The 18,210-nt window shown below is 60.8% G+C and overlaps 2 protein-coding genes across 3 annotated transcripts in view; both read right to left on the reverse strand.

The window, feature by feature from the left end:
- Positions 1–916: 916 nt before the first annotated feature.
- Positions 917–3,196, reverse strand: CHRNA10 (cholinergic receptor nicotinic alpha 10 subunit). The gene is made up of 5 exons (XM_054293780.1): positions 3,136–3,196; positions 2,739–2,884; positions 2,286–2,440; positions 1,503–2,035; positions 917–1,401 (listed from the first exon to the last, which is right to left on the reverse strand). Exons 1-5 carry the CDS (start codon positions 3,194–3,196, stop codon positions 917–919), a joined length of 1,380 nt encoding a protein of 459 aa, XP_054149755.1.
- Positions 3,197–4,671: 1,475 nt separating this feature from the next.
- NUP98 (nucleoporin 98 and 96 precursor) overlaps positions 4,672–18,210 on the reverse strand; it is a 36,170-nt gene continuing 22,631 nt past the window's right edge. For both annotated transcript variants that reach the window (XM_054293747.1, XM_054293748.1), the window contains 13 exons: positions 17,276–17,452; positions 16,045–16,195; positions 14,776–15,187; positions 13,525–13,754; positions 12,517–12,786; positions 11,484–11,641; positions 10,510–10,653; positions 9,098–9,240; positions 8,375–8,596; positions 7,460–7,701; positions 6,765–6,919; positions 5,943–6,054; positions 4,672–4,883 (listed from right to left, as the gene is read on the reverse strand). In XM_054293747.1, the coding sequence (XP_054149722.1) occupies positions 4,672–4,883; positions 5,943–6,054; positions 6,765–6,919; positions 7,460–7,701; positions 8,375–8,596; positions 9,098–9,240; positions 10,510–10,653; positions 11,484–11,641; positions 12,517–12,786; positions 13,525–13,754; positions 14,776–15,187; positions 16,045–16,195; positions 17,276–17,452 (2,628 nt within the window). The remainder of the gene's footprint in view (positions 4,884–5,942; positions 6,055–6,764; positions 6,920–7,459; positions 7,702–8,374; positions 8,597–9,097; positions 9,241–10,509; positions 10,654–11,483; positions 11,642–12,516; positions 12,787–13,524; positions 13,755–14,775; positions 15,188–16,044; positions 16,196–17,275; positions 17,453–18,210) is intronic.

Below are 18,210 nucleotides of genomic sequence, written 5' to 3' on the forward strand. Positions count from 1 at the left end.
TGCAGCCCCATGGCAGCTCCCCATGCAGTTCCAGGAGCTCCAGAAGTGTTCACAAGGTTCATCTGGAGCTGCTGGGACATCCCATTTTCTCCTGCAAGACTTCAGGACATCGTTGTCACCTCCTGCTTTGCTACCCCTTCTCCCAAAGGCCATCCCTCTCCATTCCTGCTGCCCCTGTCCTTGCTTCTCTGAGAATCCAAAACTCCTCCTTTGGTGGTCACTGTGCCCAGGAGAGCCTCCCCCACCACAACACCCACCAGTCCTGGGGAGTTTATCACCTTCCCTTCCCTTCCCTTCCCTTCCCTTCCCTTCCCTTCCCTTCCCTTCCCTTCCCTTCCCTTCCCCTGCCCTGGGGACAGGGAATGGCTCCCAGTGCCATGACTGGATGGGATGTTGGCAATGAGGAATTGCCATGGGACAGTGGCTGCCACGGGCTGGGCTGGCTGGGCACAGATGGACCCCAGGACCAGCCTGCCCTGGCCAGGGTGGGCAGCAGCTCCAGAGGTGGGAAGCTTCTCCTTCTCGTGGGAAGCCCCCACCCTTTTCATGGGGAGCCTCATCCCTCCCAGGGCTCAGGGCCTGAGCCCCCATCCCTCCCAGGGCCACCCTCCCCCGGGCAGCAGGGATAGGACACACGTTCCATGGTTTATTTCCAGTTTGGTGCGTTTCCACGGTTTATTTCCAGTTTGGTGCATTTCCCCGGTGCAGGGTGCCACGGGGGGTGTGGGTGCCCGCTCTGGTGCAGTGGGACAGGGGCTGGGACCCCCCAGCCCTGCAGCAGGGGCTCCCACTCTCGGGCACCCGTTCCCCAGGGATGGAGCAGCTCCCTCCCTGCAGCCATGGGGGGCACCAGGGACATTTGTGTCACCCTCATGAGACACCCGCAGCCCCCGCCGTCCCTGGGCCCGCACAGCCGTCAGGCGGCGTTGCCCAGGACCAGCACGCTCATGAGGAAGACCATGAGGAAGAAGACCCACATGAAGAAGCGGTCCATCACCTTGGCCACCTTCTTCCACTCGCCGGTGCGGCGCTGGTTGGCGCGGTGGCGGCGGAAGCAGCCGGCGATGTACCCCACGTTGCTCAGCAGGGCATCGTGGTGGCACAGGCAGTGGTCCCAGGGGCAGCCCCGCGCCTCCGTGCCCGCCCGCCGCTCCCCGGGGCTCTCCCCCTCCGCCCTGGCATCCCCCGGCGCTGCCCGCCCGCCCGGTGCCCGCCGGGGGCCCTTGCAGCTCTCGCCCACCTCGTAGACGCAGCAGAGGCGGGCCAGGTGGCGCAGGATGAGGCGGCGCGCCCAGGGCGGCACGGGCCGGGCCCCCGGGCCGCAGTGGTGCACGTTCATGATGAAGATGGTGAGCGCCGTGGAGGCCGTGATCATGGTCATGGTGGCGATGTAGTACTTCCCTGCGGGGGCAGCGGCGCTGGCAGGGGGCACGGGGGTCCCGCAGCCCGCGGGGAGTCCCGCTGCCCCCCGCGCCCGGCCCCGAGCCCGGCCCCGGGCTCACCGATGAGCGGGACGCTCTCCGAGGGCGGCATGCTCTCGGCCACCAGCAGCTGGAACACGGTGAGGGCGAGCAGCACCGTCACCCCCAGCGACACCTTCTCCCCCGAGTCGGCGGGCAGGTAGAAGCCCAGCGGCGCCAGGAAGGAGACCATGATGCAGGGCAGGAGCAGGTTGAAGATGTAGAAGGAGGCGCGGCGGCGCAGGAGCAGGGTGTAGGTGACGTCGGGGTAGGGCTCGGAGCAGCAGCCGTAGGTGATGACATTCCTGGTGGCCGGCATGCCCAGCACCTCCCACTCCACGTTCTCCACGAAGTCCGTCAGGTCGCCGCTGTCCAGCTGGTTGCGGAGGTCGATCTGGTTCCCGTTGTAGGTCCAGGAGCCGAAGGTGAGGTGGCACTGCTGCCCGTCGAAGGGGAAGTAGGACACGTCCACCTTGCAGGAGCTCTTGGTGATGGCGGGCGAGTCCCAGGTGATGTGCCCGTCGGAGCGCAGCACCACGTTGGTCTCCATGGAGCCGCCGAAGTGCTCGTCGGCGCTGGGCAGGGAGGGGTGCCCGTGGGGCCGCATCCCCTCCCGTGCCCCTTGCAGCCCCTGGCTGTCCCCTCGCTGCTGGGGTCAGTCCCAGGCACAGCTGGCTGCTGCCAGCACACCCCGGCCCCATCTCCCTGCATGTCCCCCTCCAGGACCCTCCTGCTCGCCCCCGAGGCTGGCAGCACCCCCGCAGCCCCCAGCCCCAGGCGGGCCCCCCCGCCCCGGGAGCAGCCGGGGTACCAAGCACAACGCACTTGTTGTAGAGGATGATGTCCGGCCGCCACACGTAGCTGCTGGGGATGCGGATGCTGTCGATGCCGCGGTACTCGTCCTTGTCCCAGGTGAGGTGCGCGTCCAGCCAGGTCTGGCGGACCCACAGGTAGGAGGTGAGCACCTGGTTCCTCTCGTCCTGCCGAGGGGAGAGGGTGGGCGTGGGGAACGGACCCCGCGGCCGCCCCGCTCCCCTCGGCCCGCACCCAGCCCGGCGGCCTCTCCGGGTGCCTCGAGGAGCTGGGCTGGGTTCGGGGGGCCCGTGCTAGTTTTGGGGGGACCGGGCTGTCTGCAAAGTGCTCTCAGCTGCCTCGACGCCACCCGGGCTGCTCTGGGGGCGGATCCGGGCTGGGTTCAGGGGCTGAGCGTCGGCGCGGGGCCGAGCCGGAGCGGGAGCCGGTGCGGGGAGCGGGGCCGGGGCCGTGCCCGGCGCTCACCATGTCGATGATCTGGGCCAAGGTGACCTTGAGGGTGACGTTGAGAGCCCGGTCCGTGTCCTCCACGGGGCGCAGGGCGCTGGAGTAGTTGGCGAAGAGGTCGTGGAGCAGTTTGTAGGCGAACCTTCCCGGCGCCGCCCGGCAGCCTGGGGACAGCCGGAGCGGGGCTCGGAGCGGCAGGGCTGCAGCCGGAGCCCTCCCGAGGGATCCCCGGGACCCGGCCGCGGGACCCTCCGGCAGCTGGGGGGGACGGGGAGCCCGACGGGACCCCCGGGATCCCCCGAACCCCCAGCCCGGGCCCCCAGCCCCGGGATTCCCCGTGCGCGGGGCGATGCTGCCCCAGGCACCGGGGGAGGACCGGGGGAGGGGGTCCGCGTCCCTGGAGCCCCCCGCTCACCCGGGGCCGGCAGGAGGCCGGCGAGGCACAGGGCGAGGCACAGGCGAGCTGCGGGCTCCATCCCGCCGCGGGTGCGGGACACGGGGGGGCGGCTGACGTCAGGGCGGGGACAGGGACAGGGCGGGGGGGCACGGCCCCAGGCACCCACGGCGAGGGGCTGCGATGGGCGACCCCCGCGGGGCCCGGCTGGGAACGGGCAGGGCCGGGACGGGCTCCGGCAGCCGAGTCCCCTCGGGGATGGGTTTGGGGGCGCTGGTGGCAACCAGGCGGTGCCTGTCGCTGCGGTGTCCCCAGGCGAGGACACCGCACCCGCGGCACGGGGGCACCGCACTCGGGACACCGCACCCGGGACACGGGGACACCGCGGAGCCGAGGGCGGCTGGCGCAGCCCCGGAGCGGAGTGACGGCCCTGCACAGCAAGGGACATCCCGCTCTCCGGGGCGGGGAAAGAGCGAGGGAAGGGAAGGGGCAGATCGTTCCGTTCGGTGGGAAGAAATGCCGGGAGGTTGAGGGGCAGCGGCGCCGGGCTCGGGGGTGCCGGAGCATCCCCGGCTGCAGCCCCGGGGAATCCGCCGGCTCCGCTCCCCCGGCGCCTCCTGGCACCTTTCCCACGCCGAGCCCCGGCGGCAGATGCCGAGCGGTTTTGAGGCCGGAGGTTTTGTTTCCAGCGGTGAATTATTCATCCCAGCCCGTGCCGCCCGGGCCGGGCCGCTCAGGCCCAATTACAGTAATGGAAGGAGGCGAAGCCGCAGTGACCCAGCCCCTGCACACAGCCAGTGTCACCTGAACGTGCCACCGGCCAGGGACAGGGACACCTCCCACTGTCCCCAGTGTCCAGCCTGGCCTCGGGCACTGCCAGGGATGCAGGGGCAGCCCCAGCTGCTCTGGGCACCCTGTGCCAGGGCCTGCCCACCCTGCCAGGGAACAATTCCTCACTGCCAATGTCCCACCCAGCCCTGACCTCTGGCACTGGCAGCCATTCCCTGGGTGCTGTCCCTGCAGGCCTTGTCCCCAGTCCCCCTCCAGCTGTTAGAGGAACCCCTTCAGCACCAAAAGGCCACCATCTGGTTTATCTGGGTTCCCCACGCTCCGTCCCAGAGATGAGTGATGTTTCCTCCCGAGACTCTGAAGGAGCCTACCCCGATGAGCACCGAAGGCAAGGTGGGATTGTATCAGACATTCCTGGGCTGTCCTTACCCTCCACCCACCCATCCCGGGGTGACACAGCAAAGGACACACACCTCCAAACCCAAACCCTGCCTTAAAAACCACAGGCACCCATGGGAGTACTATAAACATTTTATTTGTGGTTTTCAAAAAGACAGGAAAATAATCTAGAGCATTTATTTATATTTTTTTCGATAAAAACCTTTCGATACTCCTCATGCACGAAGACCTTCGGCGGGTGCGCACCCCGGGGCGGTGCCGGGCGCCGGGGCAGGCCCGGGGCGGGCACGGAGCCGGTCCCCAGCGGGCACGGCTCCGCCTCGGCCGCCCGTGCCGGGGTGAATCGTGCCGGGCGAGGCCCGCGGGCGCTCAGTGCGCGGCCAGGGCCAGCTCGCGCAGGTAGGCCTGCGTGAGGCCGCGCAGCTCCTCCAGCGCGTAGTCCTCGGGCATGGGCAGGCGGCCGATGTGCGGGGCCAGCAGGCGCAGCGGCACGCGCGGCTCCGCGGGCTCGGGGCCCGCCTCGGGGCCCTGCTGCAGGCTCAGCACCGCCCGCAGCACGTTGGCCACGCGCTTCGCCATGTCTGCAAGAGCGGGACACAGCGCTGCTGTCACGCGTGGAGTTTATGAGAAATACCTTTGCTACGGCTTTGCTCCTGAGAAGCTGAGGGGCCTCAGAAATGAAGTGTAAACAATGGTTATCTGCTGCTGTGGAACGCAACAGGTGCATCTGTGATTGGTCTCATGGGGTTGTTTCTAATTAATGGCCAATCACAGTCCAGCTGTCTTGGAGTGTCTGATTACTCACAAGATTTTATTATCGTTCCTTCCTTTCCTTTGCTAGCCTTCTGATGAAATCCTTTATTCTATTCTTTTAGTATAGTGTTAGTGTATAATTTTCTTTTAATATAATATGTATCATAAAATAATAAGTCAGCCTTCTGAAGCACGGAGTCAAGATTCTCATCTCTCCCCTGTCCTGGGATCCCTGTGAACACCAGCACACCCTGCGCGTGCTCCGCCCCAGAAGCGCTGCAGAGCAAACCCAGCCGGGACTGATGGGGCAGGGACAGCTCGGGAGGGAAGGCACTGGATGGGCTGTCCTCTCCCTGCTCCCTCCCTCAGCACAGGCAGTGCAGCCACAGGGGGAGAGCAAACAGCCTCAGGCTGTGCCGGGAGGGGTTTAGGTTGGATACTGGGGAAAAACTGCTCCCCCAAAGGGCTGAGGAGGCTCAGCGTGCAGAAAAGGAGCCCGAGGGGGGACCTTCTCACACTCCTCAACTCCTTGGCAGGAGGTGGGGGTCGGGCTCTGCTCCCAGGGAACAGGGACAGGAGCAGAGGGAACGACCTCAGGCTGGGCCAGGGCAGGCTCAGGGGGGATATTGAGAAAACTCCTTCCCAGATAGGGCTGTGCAGCCCTGACATAGCTGCCCAGGAAGGTGGTGGAGCCGCCATCCCTGGAGGGATTTCACCGCTGTGTGGATGTGACACTTGGGGACACAGGTCAGTGGTGGCCTTGCCAGTGCTGGGGAATGGCTGGAGTCAATCTGAAAGGTCTCTTCCAACCTAAATGGTTCTGTGAGCAGCGGATACAGCTGCTGCCCAGGTGTCCCAGGGAGCTGCAGGACAGGGTGTCAGCATACCTGACTGAGCCAGGCGGTCCTTGGCCGTGTGGCACTGCAGCTGCTCTATCCTGTTGCACAGGGACGTCACTTTGGTGTGTAACCGCTCCAGCTCGTAGGTGGACACATCCAGCTGGAAGCAAACACGGGTCAGCTCCAAGGCCAAACACACACACACCAAAACCTGCCTCAGTTCACACCAGCGCAGGCAAAGGGGAAGCCTGGACAGGAATTTGGGGGAATGGACATGGAGATTGCTGGGTTTGTCCCGTCCCTTTCACTTGTCACTGTCACACTTCCACAGGGCACAGCCCACCCCTTGCTGTGACAGCAGACAGCAAAGCCCAGTTTTAGAGATGCCCCACGTTCTCATTGAAGTGCCTGCCAAAGAGAAGCACCAACCTCCCCTGTAGTCATGATATTTTCTGAAAAATCTTTTCCTTAAGATTTTTTCTCCTGAGAAGCTGGGAGGCCTCAGGAACAAAACATAAACAATGGTTATCCGTTGCAGTGGAATGCAACAGGTGCATCTGGGATTGGTCTCGTGGTTGTTTCTGATTAATGGCCAATCACAGTCAGCTGGCTCGGACTCTCGGTCCAAGACACAAGCTTTTGTTATCATTCCATCTTTTCTATTCTTAGCTAGCCTTTTGATGAAATCCTTTCTTCTGTTCCTTTAGTATAGTTTTAATATATATCATAAAATAATAAATCAGCCTTCTGAACCATGGAGTCAGATCCTCGTCTCTTCCCTCCTCCTAAGACCCCTGTGAACACCATCACACTCCCCCGCAGCAGCCAGTGAGAGCTCCAGTGCAGCCCCTGGGGAGCTGTGATCCCCACCTGCTGAATCCTGTCCAGCATCTCGTTGACACGGATGTAGTCGAGGTAGACCAGCCCCGCCAGCTCCCAGTCCTGGATGAGCGCGCTGCGCTCCGGCGGCGCCAGGTCCTCCAGGAACCCCTTCAGGTACTTGTAGTTCTCGTTGATAATTGCATCTGCAGAGAGCTGCGGTTAGGAGCAGAGCCCACCCCGTCTCCCACAGAGCAGGGAACAGAAGGCCGCTGCTGCCCTTGTCCCCAGAGGCCCCTGTGCCCCAGGAAGGTGGGGCTGTGCAGCAGGGAAAGCACTGCCCTGCTTCCCTGTTTGCCCAGGAAAAGCACCATGCCAGGTATGCAGGGAGAGCTGGCTGGGAACTGCCAGGCCCTCTGTGCTCACTCTGCTGCTCCAAACCCAGCCTGATCCCTTCATTGGCCGCCCCATGGCTTGGAATCATGGAGTCACTCACTGGTTTGGGCTGGGAGGGATCTCAAATGTCATCCAGTCCCACCCCCTTCCACCTGTCCCCAGTCCCTCTGCAGCTCTGCTGGAGCCCCTGCAGGCCCTGCCAGGGGCTCTGAGCTCTCCCTGCAGCTTCTCCTGTCCAGGTGAGCCCCCCCAGCTCTCCCAGCCTGGCTCAGAGCAGAGGGGCTCCCACTCCCACCACGTCTTTGTGTGCTGCTCAAAGCTCAGGACGCAGGAGCAGCAGCAAGACCCACCTGAGGCCAAGTGCCTGACGACCAGCTTGTGGCACTGGTTCCAGTGGCCAGCCTTGAAGAGGAACAGGGCCTCCTTGTGCTTGTCCCCCTCCATCCTGGCGCGGACAGCCTTGGCCTCGTGGATCCAGCGCGGGGGCACGCACAGGCGCTGCGTCAGGAAGGTCTCCTTGGCCCAGCCCTCGGGGCCCTCGGCCAGCGCGCAGTGCCGGCCCAGCAGCTCGCGCACGGCCTTCTCACGGGCACTGCGGGCACAGGGCAGGGTCACTGCTCCTGCCACCCACCCACACTGCGGGCACAGGGCAGGGTCACTGCTCCTGCCATCCACACAGGGAGCAGGGCACTGCGGGCACAGGGGCAGGGTCACTGCTCTGCTCCTGCCACCCACCCGCACTGCGGGCACAGGGCAGCTGTCACTCCTCATGCCACCCTCACAGGAGCGGGACTGCAGGACAACATGGGCTTCAGGACCCTCCCACCTCACAGCAGGCTGGGATTCTGGGATTTTCCCAGGTGGCATAAAGCCCTCCGAGTGTACAGCTCCATGTGGGAGAAGCCACCACAACCACAGGTCTTTAGGACTGACCCCAAGTTATTGCAAGGCCTGGAACAGTCACCCAGGGTCTGTCATTGTGTGTCCAACCCCAGGACAGTCACCCATGGTCACTCACAGCCTGTCCAGCCCAGCACAGCCACCCAGGGTCACTGTCACTGTGTGTCCAGCCCAGCACAGCCACACAGGGTCACTGTCACTGTGTGACTGAGCCCAGCACAGCCACCCAGGGTCACTGTCACTGTGTGACCAAGCCCAGCACAGCCACCCAGGGTCACTGTCACTGTGTGTCCAGGCCCAGCACAGCCACCCAGGGTCACTGTCACTGTGTGTCCAGCCCAGCACAGCCACCCAGGGTCACTCACTGCGCGTCAGGCTCGTGCAGCATCACGAACACGGCCCACTCCCAGAGCCCCTCGCTCTCCAGCTGGGCAGCATAGCTGGTGTTGAGCACCCCCCAGCTCTGCTGGGACAGGTGGCAGTAGTTGAGGGCCCTGAGCACCTCCCACAGGTGCCAGCTGAGGCGGAAATCCAGCGGGTCAGAGGTGACACTCCTGGGGTCCAGCAGCTGGTCAAGCTCGTAGGACCTGCAGAGGAGAACTGCTAACTGGGAGAGCTGGTTGTGCCCACAGAATCACATCCAGTCCCCTCCCTTCACCCACCTCCACGTGTGTGATTCACATCAGTTATGGGGGTTTGGTTTTCTTTTATAAGAAGAAAATTAACAGTGTTTACTGCTAAAATCTAATGAGTCTGCACCCAGACTGTCACCCCTTTTCCTTTGTGTGTGCTCCCCTGCAGATTTCTCACTGCCTTCCACAAAGACAGCTACAGAGAAGCCTTCCTGCACTCTTCAGACACAGAAAGCACCCAAAACCCCACAAATGTGCCCCAAAGCTTCCAAGCTGCTCCAAAGTTCCCAACTCTACCATCCCCAGGTGGCACCACCTTCTGTCGGGGTACATGTGGGGCTGATTTTGGACTGCTCCAAGAGGTTCAGGCTGATTTCATCCCCCTGCTTGGTGAACTCAGGCAGTCACTGACTGAACATGACTTTTATAATATTACTGAACTCTTTGCCCACTTACCTGTCACTGTAGAGCTTTAACAAATGGAAGCAGACATCTCTCAGGGGCCTTCCTCCATTGTCGTCTTCCTCAATGACGTATCCAGAATCCTCCAGGTAAGGAGGCAGAGGACAGCAGGCATATTTTTCACACTCTGAGGTGTTCTAGGGAGATTGTTTCAACAGTAAGTTTGAAGACCATACTCTGAACAAAACTGAATTCCCCAGCTCAGCAGGCTCAGGAGACTCTGCACCTGCAGGTGGAACCTCCCCAGAACTATGGACCAACATGAAAAACCTGAACTCAAAATGCTCGGGTGGGTTCATGTCTCACACTGAGCTCTAACAAACCACTGCCTGGAGGTACAGCCAGCTCTCACACACAGCCTGGATTCCCAAAGGCTTTTGTAGCTGGAAAACCACGTGGGCCTTGGTGGAATGAGGCGGGTCCATCCCAGGGAGCCTTCTCTCTGTAGCTAAGCGGGGTCTGGGCAGCCACAACAGCACAGGACACACTGAGTCAGTCAGAACAATCAGCTCAGAACTTGCACTACAGCTGGGTATTCAGAAGTGCCCAACACTGGACATTGAAGCAAACATCAGTGACACGTTTCCAGACTTGCTGCTGTGCTTGAGGATGGAGGGCTGAGCTGGCTTTAGTTAAATGATTAAACATGTTTTTCAGCAGAACCCTTTGTCCTGCTGCACACAGAGCTGAGAGCTCTGCAGCAAGACACAGGGCTCTGCATAATGCATGGAGCCTCAGGGGGGTGGGACAAGGGCTGGTGGGGCACACAGGGGGTGTGGAACAGGGGCTGGGGGGCCACACAGGGGGTGTGGAACAGGGGCTGGGGGGGCTGGGGGGGCACACACAGGCTGTGGAGCACCATGGGCTGCTGGACAAGGCATGTGAGGATTAATGACCCCAGTGGGAAAACAGGCTGTCTGCCTCAAAAGGGCTTTTCTGCTGTTGGCCACTGATCCTCTTCCTAGGAGGAACAGCTGGACAAAACCTGGAAACACTCCATAAATGGGTTTTCTCCACAGAACTTATGGTTCTATAGAATGACAGAATTATTTGGGTTGTAAAGGACCTTAAAGATCATCCAGTTCCACTCCCTACCACAGGGACACCTTCCACTGTCCCAGGCTGCTCCAAGCCCTGCCCACCCTGGCCTGGGATGCTTTGAGGGATGCAGGGGCAGCCCCAGCTGTTCTGGGCACCCTGTGCCAGGGCCTGCTCACCTTCCCAGGGAGGAATTCCTCCCCAGTACCCCACCTAACCCTGCCCTCTGGCAGTGGGAATCCATTCCCCCCATATCCTACACTCAATCCCAGGTTCAGCAACTCCTGGCTGCTCCTGGAGCCTGTGTGCAGCAGCAGCAGGCAGGAGCACCCTGAAGGGCTGCTTTAGGGCAGGAGGCAGTGACCCACCTGAAAGGCTGACTCGTACATGGCCAGAGCCCTGGAGATGGAGGCCGTGGGGGGCAGCAGGTACCAGAGGTGCACGGCCACGCAGCGCTTCCAGTCCAGCAGCGAGCACACGTTGACACTGATCCTCTCGGAGAGCTGCCACACCTGGAGCCACAAAACTGATCAGAGAGGCCTGGAGCACAGACCCTGTTCAGCCACACCTGGAGCACAGACCCTGCTCAGACAGCCCTGGAGCCACAAAACCTGCTCAGACAGCCCTGGAGCACAGACCCTGCTCAGACAGCCCTGGAGCACAGATCCTGCCCAGACAGCCCTGGAGCACAAACCCTGCTCAGCCACAGCTGGAGCACAAACCCTGCTCAGCCACACCTGGAGCACAAACCTTGCTTGGCCACACCTGGAGCCAGCTGTGCAGCAGCAGGAGGTGGCTCTGGGAGAGCCACTCCCAGCAGTGCCCATGGCTGAGTGGCTCACCAGAGGGGGGCTGACTGGGAGGGAAAGAAAGGACAGAAAGGACTAGTGGGGCTGTCCCTAATGCGGCTGTCCCTGGTGGGGCTGTCCTTACCAGGGCTGTCCCCAGTGTGGCTGTCCTGTCCCCAGTGTGGCTGTCCCTAGCAGGGCTGTCCCCAGTGGGGCTGTAGGGCTATCCCCAGTGTGGCTGTCCCCAGTGGGGCTGTGTGGCTGTCCCCAGTGTGGCTGTCCCCAGCAGGGCTGTCCCTAGCAGGGCTATCCCCAGTGTGGCTGTCCCCAGTGTGGCTGTCCCCAGTGGGGCTGTCCCCCGGGGGCTGTGTGGCTGTCCCCAGTGTGGCTGTCCCCAGTGTGGCTGTCCCTAGCAGGGCTATCCCCAGTGTGGTTGTCCCCAGTGGGGCTGTCCCCCGGGGGCTGTGTGGCTGTCCCCAGTGGGGCTGTCCCCAGCAGGGCTGTCCCCAGTGGGGCTGCTCCCAGCAGGGCTGTCCCCAGGGCTCTGTCCTTACCGGCTTGCCCGCCAGCAGGGCGAAGAGGCGCAGCCGCTCCTCCTGGATGAAGCGGTCGCTGTGCAGGCGGTGCCAGTCCACCAGCTGCAGGGTCAGCAGGTCCCTCACGGGCTGGCTGCCGGCCAGCTGTGACAGCAGCAGCGCCAGGCGGTGGTCACCTGCAGGGACACCCCTCAGCTGCACACCTTAGAGCCCCCCAACAAGGCTCTGGGTGGGAGGGAGCCTAAAACTCATCCCCTTCCAGCCCCTGTCCGTGCCAGGGGCACCTTCCACTAGGTCAGCTGCTCCAAGCCCCATCCACTGGGGGATGGAATGGGGAGGCCACAACTCCAGTATTTCTTACAAAATAAACCACTCCATAAACACCTGGTATAACAGACAGGGATAAAACCTGCCATAAGGCTCTGAAAATACATGCTTTTAACCCAAATAGAAAATGTCTGAACAGAAGCTCAATTAAAAAGATCATCAAATATTCAAAGGAGTGATTATGAAAACTCCCAGATCCAAATGCACCCCAGCAGCCCTTTCTGACTGGGGGTTGTGGACAGAGCCACAGTGAAGGGGACCAGGGAATCCAGCAGCAGCCCCTACCCAATCTTCAAGGCCAGGCTGGACAGGGCTTGGAGCAACCAGGGATAAAGGAAGGAGTCCCTGCCCGTGGCGGGGTGGGACTGGATGGACTCAAAAGTCCCTTCCAGTCCAGCCCATTCCATGATTTTGTGGTCACTGACAAGGGAACATTTCACATGCAGAGCAGCCAGCGACTATGAGCTCTCTAAGTTTAATCTCTCTTTGTGCATGTCCGTTCTCCTCTACACAAAAGCTGTGATTTAGGAACCTTACAGAATCACAGAATGTCCTGAGGTGGGAGAGACCCCCAGGGACCCCCAGTGCCAGCCCTGCCCTGCCCAGAGCCCACCAAGGCCAGCCTGGGCATCCCTGGCAGCGCTGGCCAAAGGCTGCTGGAGCTGTGGCAGCCTCGGGGCCGTGCCCATTCCCTGGGCAGTGCCCAGCAGCCCGGGGTGCTCACCTGCCTGCTGTGCCAGCCTGCAGGCCTCGCCGATCCTCTTGCCCGTGAGGCAGCTGAACACGGCCTCGACGTGGCCGCCGTGCCGGGCCAGCGCCACCTCCTCCTCGATGCGCGCGGCCGCCGTCTCCGAGAGCCAGCGCGAGAAGGCGCGGCGCCGCTCCAGCACCAGCACGTACTCGCTGGGCTCCTCCAGGCTGGCCTCCAGCTCCTTCAGCTTGCCCCAGATGGCCTCACACAACGTCCAGGCCAGGCACCAGTGCTTCACAACGCCTGTGGGGACACACACCAGCATCAGCATGGGAGCACAGAACTCAGAGGGGCTCATGTGAGGGTAACTCTGGAGGGCTCACTGTCCCCACCCTGGAGGGCTCACTGCCCCCACCCTGGAGGGGCTCACTGTCCCCCATCCTGGAGGGGCTCACTGTCCCCACCCTGGAGGGTTCCCTGTCCCCCATCCTGGAGGGCTCACTGTCCCCACTCCAGAGGGCTCACTGTCCCCACTCCAGAGGGCTCACTGTCCCCACCCTGGAGGGCTCACTGTCCCCACCCTGGAGGGCTCACTGTCCCCACCCTGGAGGGCTCACTGCCCCCACTCCAGAGGGCTCACTGTCCCCACCCTGGAGGGCTCACTGTCCCCACCCTGGAGGGCTCACTGTCCCCACCCTGGAGGGCTCACTGCCCCCACTCCAGAGGGCTCACTGCCCCCACCCTGGAGGGGTTCACTGCCCCCACCCTGGAGGGGTTCACTGTCCCCCAGCCTGGAGGGCTCACTGTCCCCACCCTGGAGGGCTCACTGTCCCCACCCTGGAGGGCTCACTGTCCCCACTGTGTTTGGCAGGGCCTGCCCAGGGAGCTCTGCAGTGCCCATCCCTGCAGGTGTGCCCTGGAGGTGGCACTGAGTGCTCTGGGCTGGGCACAAGGTGCCCGTGGGGCACAGCTGGCACTGCATGGGCTGGCAGGGCTGTGCCAGCCCAAACCATTCTCTGAGAAGGATCACTCTGTACTCACTCTCTGCCACAGTGGGATCCTCGGATGCTTTCCTGGCCCAGTCAGCATAGTCATGGATAGCAGAGACTCCAGGGTTGGGGGCCAGGAGAGGACAGGGCTCATCCATATGGACAGTGGTGTGCTTCAGCTTTATCTCCAGAGGGGTGAGATACAGCTCCTTGTCTCTGTCCAATCTCCACTGTTCCAGGCTCAACTTTTCCACGTGAACTTTGAAAGGGGATTCTGTGAGTCTGGAGAAAAAGGGGAGATAGACCAAGTAGCAAAAGTTCTGAATGTTCTCCATGCAAGTGGAGCAGCTCATCCTGCAGCTTGTCCTAATTAACACAACAGTAAAACATGACCCAAGGCATGAAGATCCTGGTGAGAGTCTGGGATTTGGAGCCAGGCTTTGAGACCCTGAGCAACCTGGGGTAGTGGAAGGTGTCCCTGGCCACAGCAGTGGGTTCGAACAGGATGGTCTTTAAGTGTCTGAACCCAAACCTTCTGTGATCTGGTGAGTAAACTGTGACCCACTGAACTCTGCAGAGGCAGCAAGCACACCTTCACCCCAGCTCATTCCTCAGCACTTCACATATGCTGGAGAACATCCAGACAAGCTTTCTGGAGCACTTCAGTGGTGGGACTGGGCTATATTCCAGTCTGGTTCAGGTATGGAGACCCCAAAGGCCCATGCACTGCTGAATGCACAGGCAGTATGAAGATGTCTGGGAGCTGAGAAGCTGAACTAGAACTTCCTTAGGTAGGGCAGACGTCCTCAGGGGGAACCAAGAGATTGGAAGCTTTCTGGGCAACAACTTTAACCCTTCTCTTTAACCTTGTGCTGGGTAACAGTGCTATTTGCTTGATAAAAAAGAAAAACCAAATCCTCTTACTGTGCTATTCCAGGATTTGACAGAAATATTTTTGTGGAGAAGGGCCATGAAGGAGACCTCCATGGCTAACCCCATCTTGCACCACTCCTGCATGTCAGAAGGAACAGTGACCTGCAACCAGGATTCTGCCAGCCATGCAGAGCGAGCCTGTCCCATCCATCCTGAAGGGAAGCACTACCCACAGGCTTTGGGACCCTGAACAACCTGGGGTAGTTATTCCAGGATTTGACAGAGATATTTTTGAGGAGAAGGGCCGTGAAGGAGATCTCCATGGCTAACCCCATCTTGCACCACTCCTGCATGCCAGAAGGAACAGTGGATTCTGGCAGCCATGCAGAGCGAGCCTGTCCCATCCATCCTGAAGGGAAGCACTACTCACGATTTGGGAGCCACGGGGGTGGGCAGGAATCCGTATTCCACGGGCTCCAGCTGAGCATCCTCTGTGTCACCGGGGCCGCTCAGCTGATCTCCACAATTGGCCAGCGTCCAGTTGGGGCCCCAGCCCACGCGGAAGGAGCGGCCCATGAAGAGCCCCATGTCCATCAGGAGCTTCCCCTTGCCGTAGGTGATGGATCTCTCCAGGGGGACGAGCCCGCGCTGCCGGCGCGCCCCCACCGTCTTCACCTGCGCCTCGGGCACGGCCGCGGGCACCGCGAAGGCCGAGGCCAGCGGCGACCACAGCGCGGCAGAGGGGGCACCGTCCAAAGTCCTGGGGCCCTTGGCATCTGCCGCGGCAGCGCTCGGTGCCTGGGAAAGGACGCTGGCAAACTTGGATTGCAGCAGCCCAGCAGCTGGTGGGGAGAAGCAGCAAGAACGGTCAGCGGAAGGGCAGCCGTGTTTCAGAGGGCATTGCTGGGCTTTGAAGGGATTTCAGGAATTCCCAGAACAGCCCGTGGCAAAGGTCTGGATGGTGTGATGGGAACATGGAGCCAAGTGTGAGTGTGTGCAGTGCTGAGTGCCACTGACCCTCCAGCCCTGCCTACAGGAACACAAGGGGTGCTCCCAGGAACACAGCCCCAGCCCAAACTGGCCATTCCCAAAGGAGTCCCTGACTTAATGTCAGAATCAGGACATCGGGACAGAAGTGGGGTGGCACACGGATCAGCAGGGCTCACACACACCTCAGGGCTGTCCCTGCCAGTCATGTGGGCTTTGAATTGATTAACAGATCTGAGTTAATGGGTTTCCTCCATTAGGGAGCACCCTCCTGCTCGTTCCCAGAGGTATTCCTCAATATTCCCATGGAAAGCACCACTTAGTGGGTGCACTACGTGCAAGGGGCAAGATTTGGGCAGTGGGGGAATCTGGTAGGGGCTGCCCTGTGGTGCCCACCACAGCAGAGCCACCACAGGCCACCTCCAAACCACCTGCAAAGTTGGTGCCTCTGGGAGATCTTAAAAGGGGGAAAAAATCCAGACAAGCAGGAAAAAAAAGAAAAGAAAAAAAGAAGTTAAAAGATCAGTGCAAGCATCAGAGGAGGTGAGGAGGTGCTCCAGGCACTGGAGCATTCAGGGCAGGACTCGTGCTGGAGCAGGGAATGAGCAGAGAAGGAAGGAGTGGCAGGAGGGAACTGCTGCAGACCCCATGGTTTTGCCTGTTCATGTTAAAATTCACCCTTCTTCACACAACCTGTGGTTTCTCACCATACCTGAGTGTCTTTTCTGTCCTTGTGATTTTGAAATGGGAAGCCTTGGGGAGCAGATATCTTGGGAAGTGTCCATCTTGACAGGTTGCTTCCCAGGATAATCCAGGATCAAATCCAGGTCGTCATCATCAGCAAGCAAGGAAGCCTTCATGATCTGAGGATGTGGGAAGCCAAGCCAGAACATCAGCAATCCCTCCCACAGCTGCAGCTCACTAAGCTCATCAAAATAGCTCTTCCCACCCAAAAAAACTCCTACATGCAGCACATGACCAAACAACACAGCCACGCTGCAAACATTCCAAGGAACAGTGCAGGCACAGCTCAGGCTTGCTGCCTGATGGATGGGGTTACAACTACTTGTACTACATCAGTGCACAGGGCACGCTGGGGATGGGGGTGACATCCCACAATAATCCTCATTTCTTAGATCTCAGCTCTGTCTGCTGTTTGTCAGCTTAAGGAGTAACTTCTGGTCTGTTACAGGTAGAAACCCAGAAGTGTTCAAGGTTCTGTTCTTCCACAAAAATTACGAAGAGCTGGAGGGACAGGAGCCAGGGAATGGCTGCCAGTGCCAGAGGGCAGGGCTGGGTGGGATCTTGGCAATGAGGAATTGTTCCCTGGCAGGGTGGGCAGGCCCTGGCACAGGGTGCCCAGAGCAGCTGGGGCTGCCCCTGCATCCCTGGCAGTGCCCAAGGCCAGGCTGGGCACTGGGGACAGTGGGAGGTGTCCCTGCCATGGCAGGGGTGGGATGGGCTTTATGATTACTTTCAACCCAAATCTTCTGTGGTATTGTGAAATAAAAGCACCAACACCAAGCCCCAAATCAAGACCCATTACCCCAAAATGTTTTTATCTACCAAGGCAGAAGGGGACCAAGGCAGCTGCTCTGGTATCAGTTCAGCTTATCCCAGTGCCCACAGGGCAGACTTCTGGAAACTGAGCTCTGGCTTTAGGGTGTTCCATGTCTGAGCTCTGGCTTCAAGGTGTTCCATGTCTCCGCGTGTGGGGTTTCCCCAGAACAGAGGTATGGTGTGAGCTCAGTCCCACTCCATGGGCTGCCCTGATCATTACAGGCTGGTGTGTGACCACCCTCGGGAGGCAAAAGCAGCCTTGAGGAGTGCTCCCGTCACTTCCCAGCAAGGAGCAGGGCAGGACACTGACCTGCCTCCCCTGGGGACACAAAAGCATCCTTGAGGAGTGCTCCCCTCATTTCCCAGAGGAGCAGGACACTGACCTGCAGCACGTAGGGGTTGATGCCCTGGGTGGACGCGATGTGCGTGGACGCTGGCACTGCCTCCTGCTCCTCGGCCAGGGCATCCTCTGCCAAGGGCTCCTGGGCTGGCTCCTGGGTGACGTCTGCCATGTCACTGTCCAGCTCCACCAGCCTGCCCAGCTGCTCCAGCTCCAGGGGCTGCGGATACAGAGGCCAGGTCACTCCCACAGAGCACAGCTCAGCCAGCACAGCCACGGCTCCCAGGAGGGCTCTGCCAAGGCTGCACACCAAGGGCAGGGATGGGCACACAGAACCTTCAGGGTGTGCCATGCCAGGGCAGGAGCAGTCCCAGAGCAGCGGTGCCCTCCTGGAGTTTTCCCAGTTCTGCCATTCAGTTCAGGGAACTGTTCTTCAGCAGTGGTTCTCATGTGCCCAGCGAGGGAGAGCTCTGTGTGCCCTGCCTCCCTCCCTCCCTCCCCTCCTCCCAGATCCTTCCCATGTGGTACAAACTCCAGCCACAGAGCCTACATTCCACCAAGATCTGCATTTCTCATGGATACTGCAATGGCAGGCCCTGGCACAGGGTGCCCAGAGCAGCTGGGGCTGCCCCTGCATTCCTGGCAGTGCCCAAGGCCAGGCTGGGCACTGGGGACAGTGGAAAGGGTGGCCCTGGGTGGGCTGTGAGGTCCCTCCAGCCCAAACCCTTCCATGATTCCATGGCTAACTGCTCACACAGGCTGTACTTTTGCCCAGCTTGCTCTGTGGGACCTGAGCTCCCTTGTACTAGTTCGGCTCTAGTTTAACCATCCCGTTAATTAACATTCAGCTTTGTGTCCTGTGAAAGCCTCATGCTTCCAGCTTCCCAGAAAAAACACAGTACAGAGCAGCGAAGTGATGCAAAAACAGGAGTGAGGAGGCCTAGGCAGGGAGTGTCCTGGGAATCCTGCTCAGGAATT

Source organism: Melozone crissalis, unplaced genomic scaffold (genome assembly GCF_028551555.1).
Source record: "Melozone crissalis strain CALT ecotype California unplaced genomic scaffold, PUWL_Pcris_2 ptg000187l_1, whole genome shotgun sequence".
Taxonomy (NCBI): domain Eukaryota; kingdom Metazoa; phylum Chordata; class Aves; order Passeriformes; family Passerellidae; genus Melozone; species Melozone crissalis.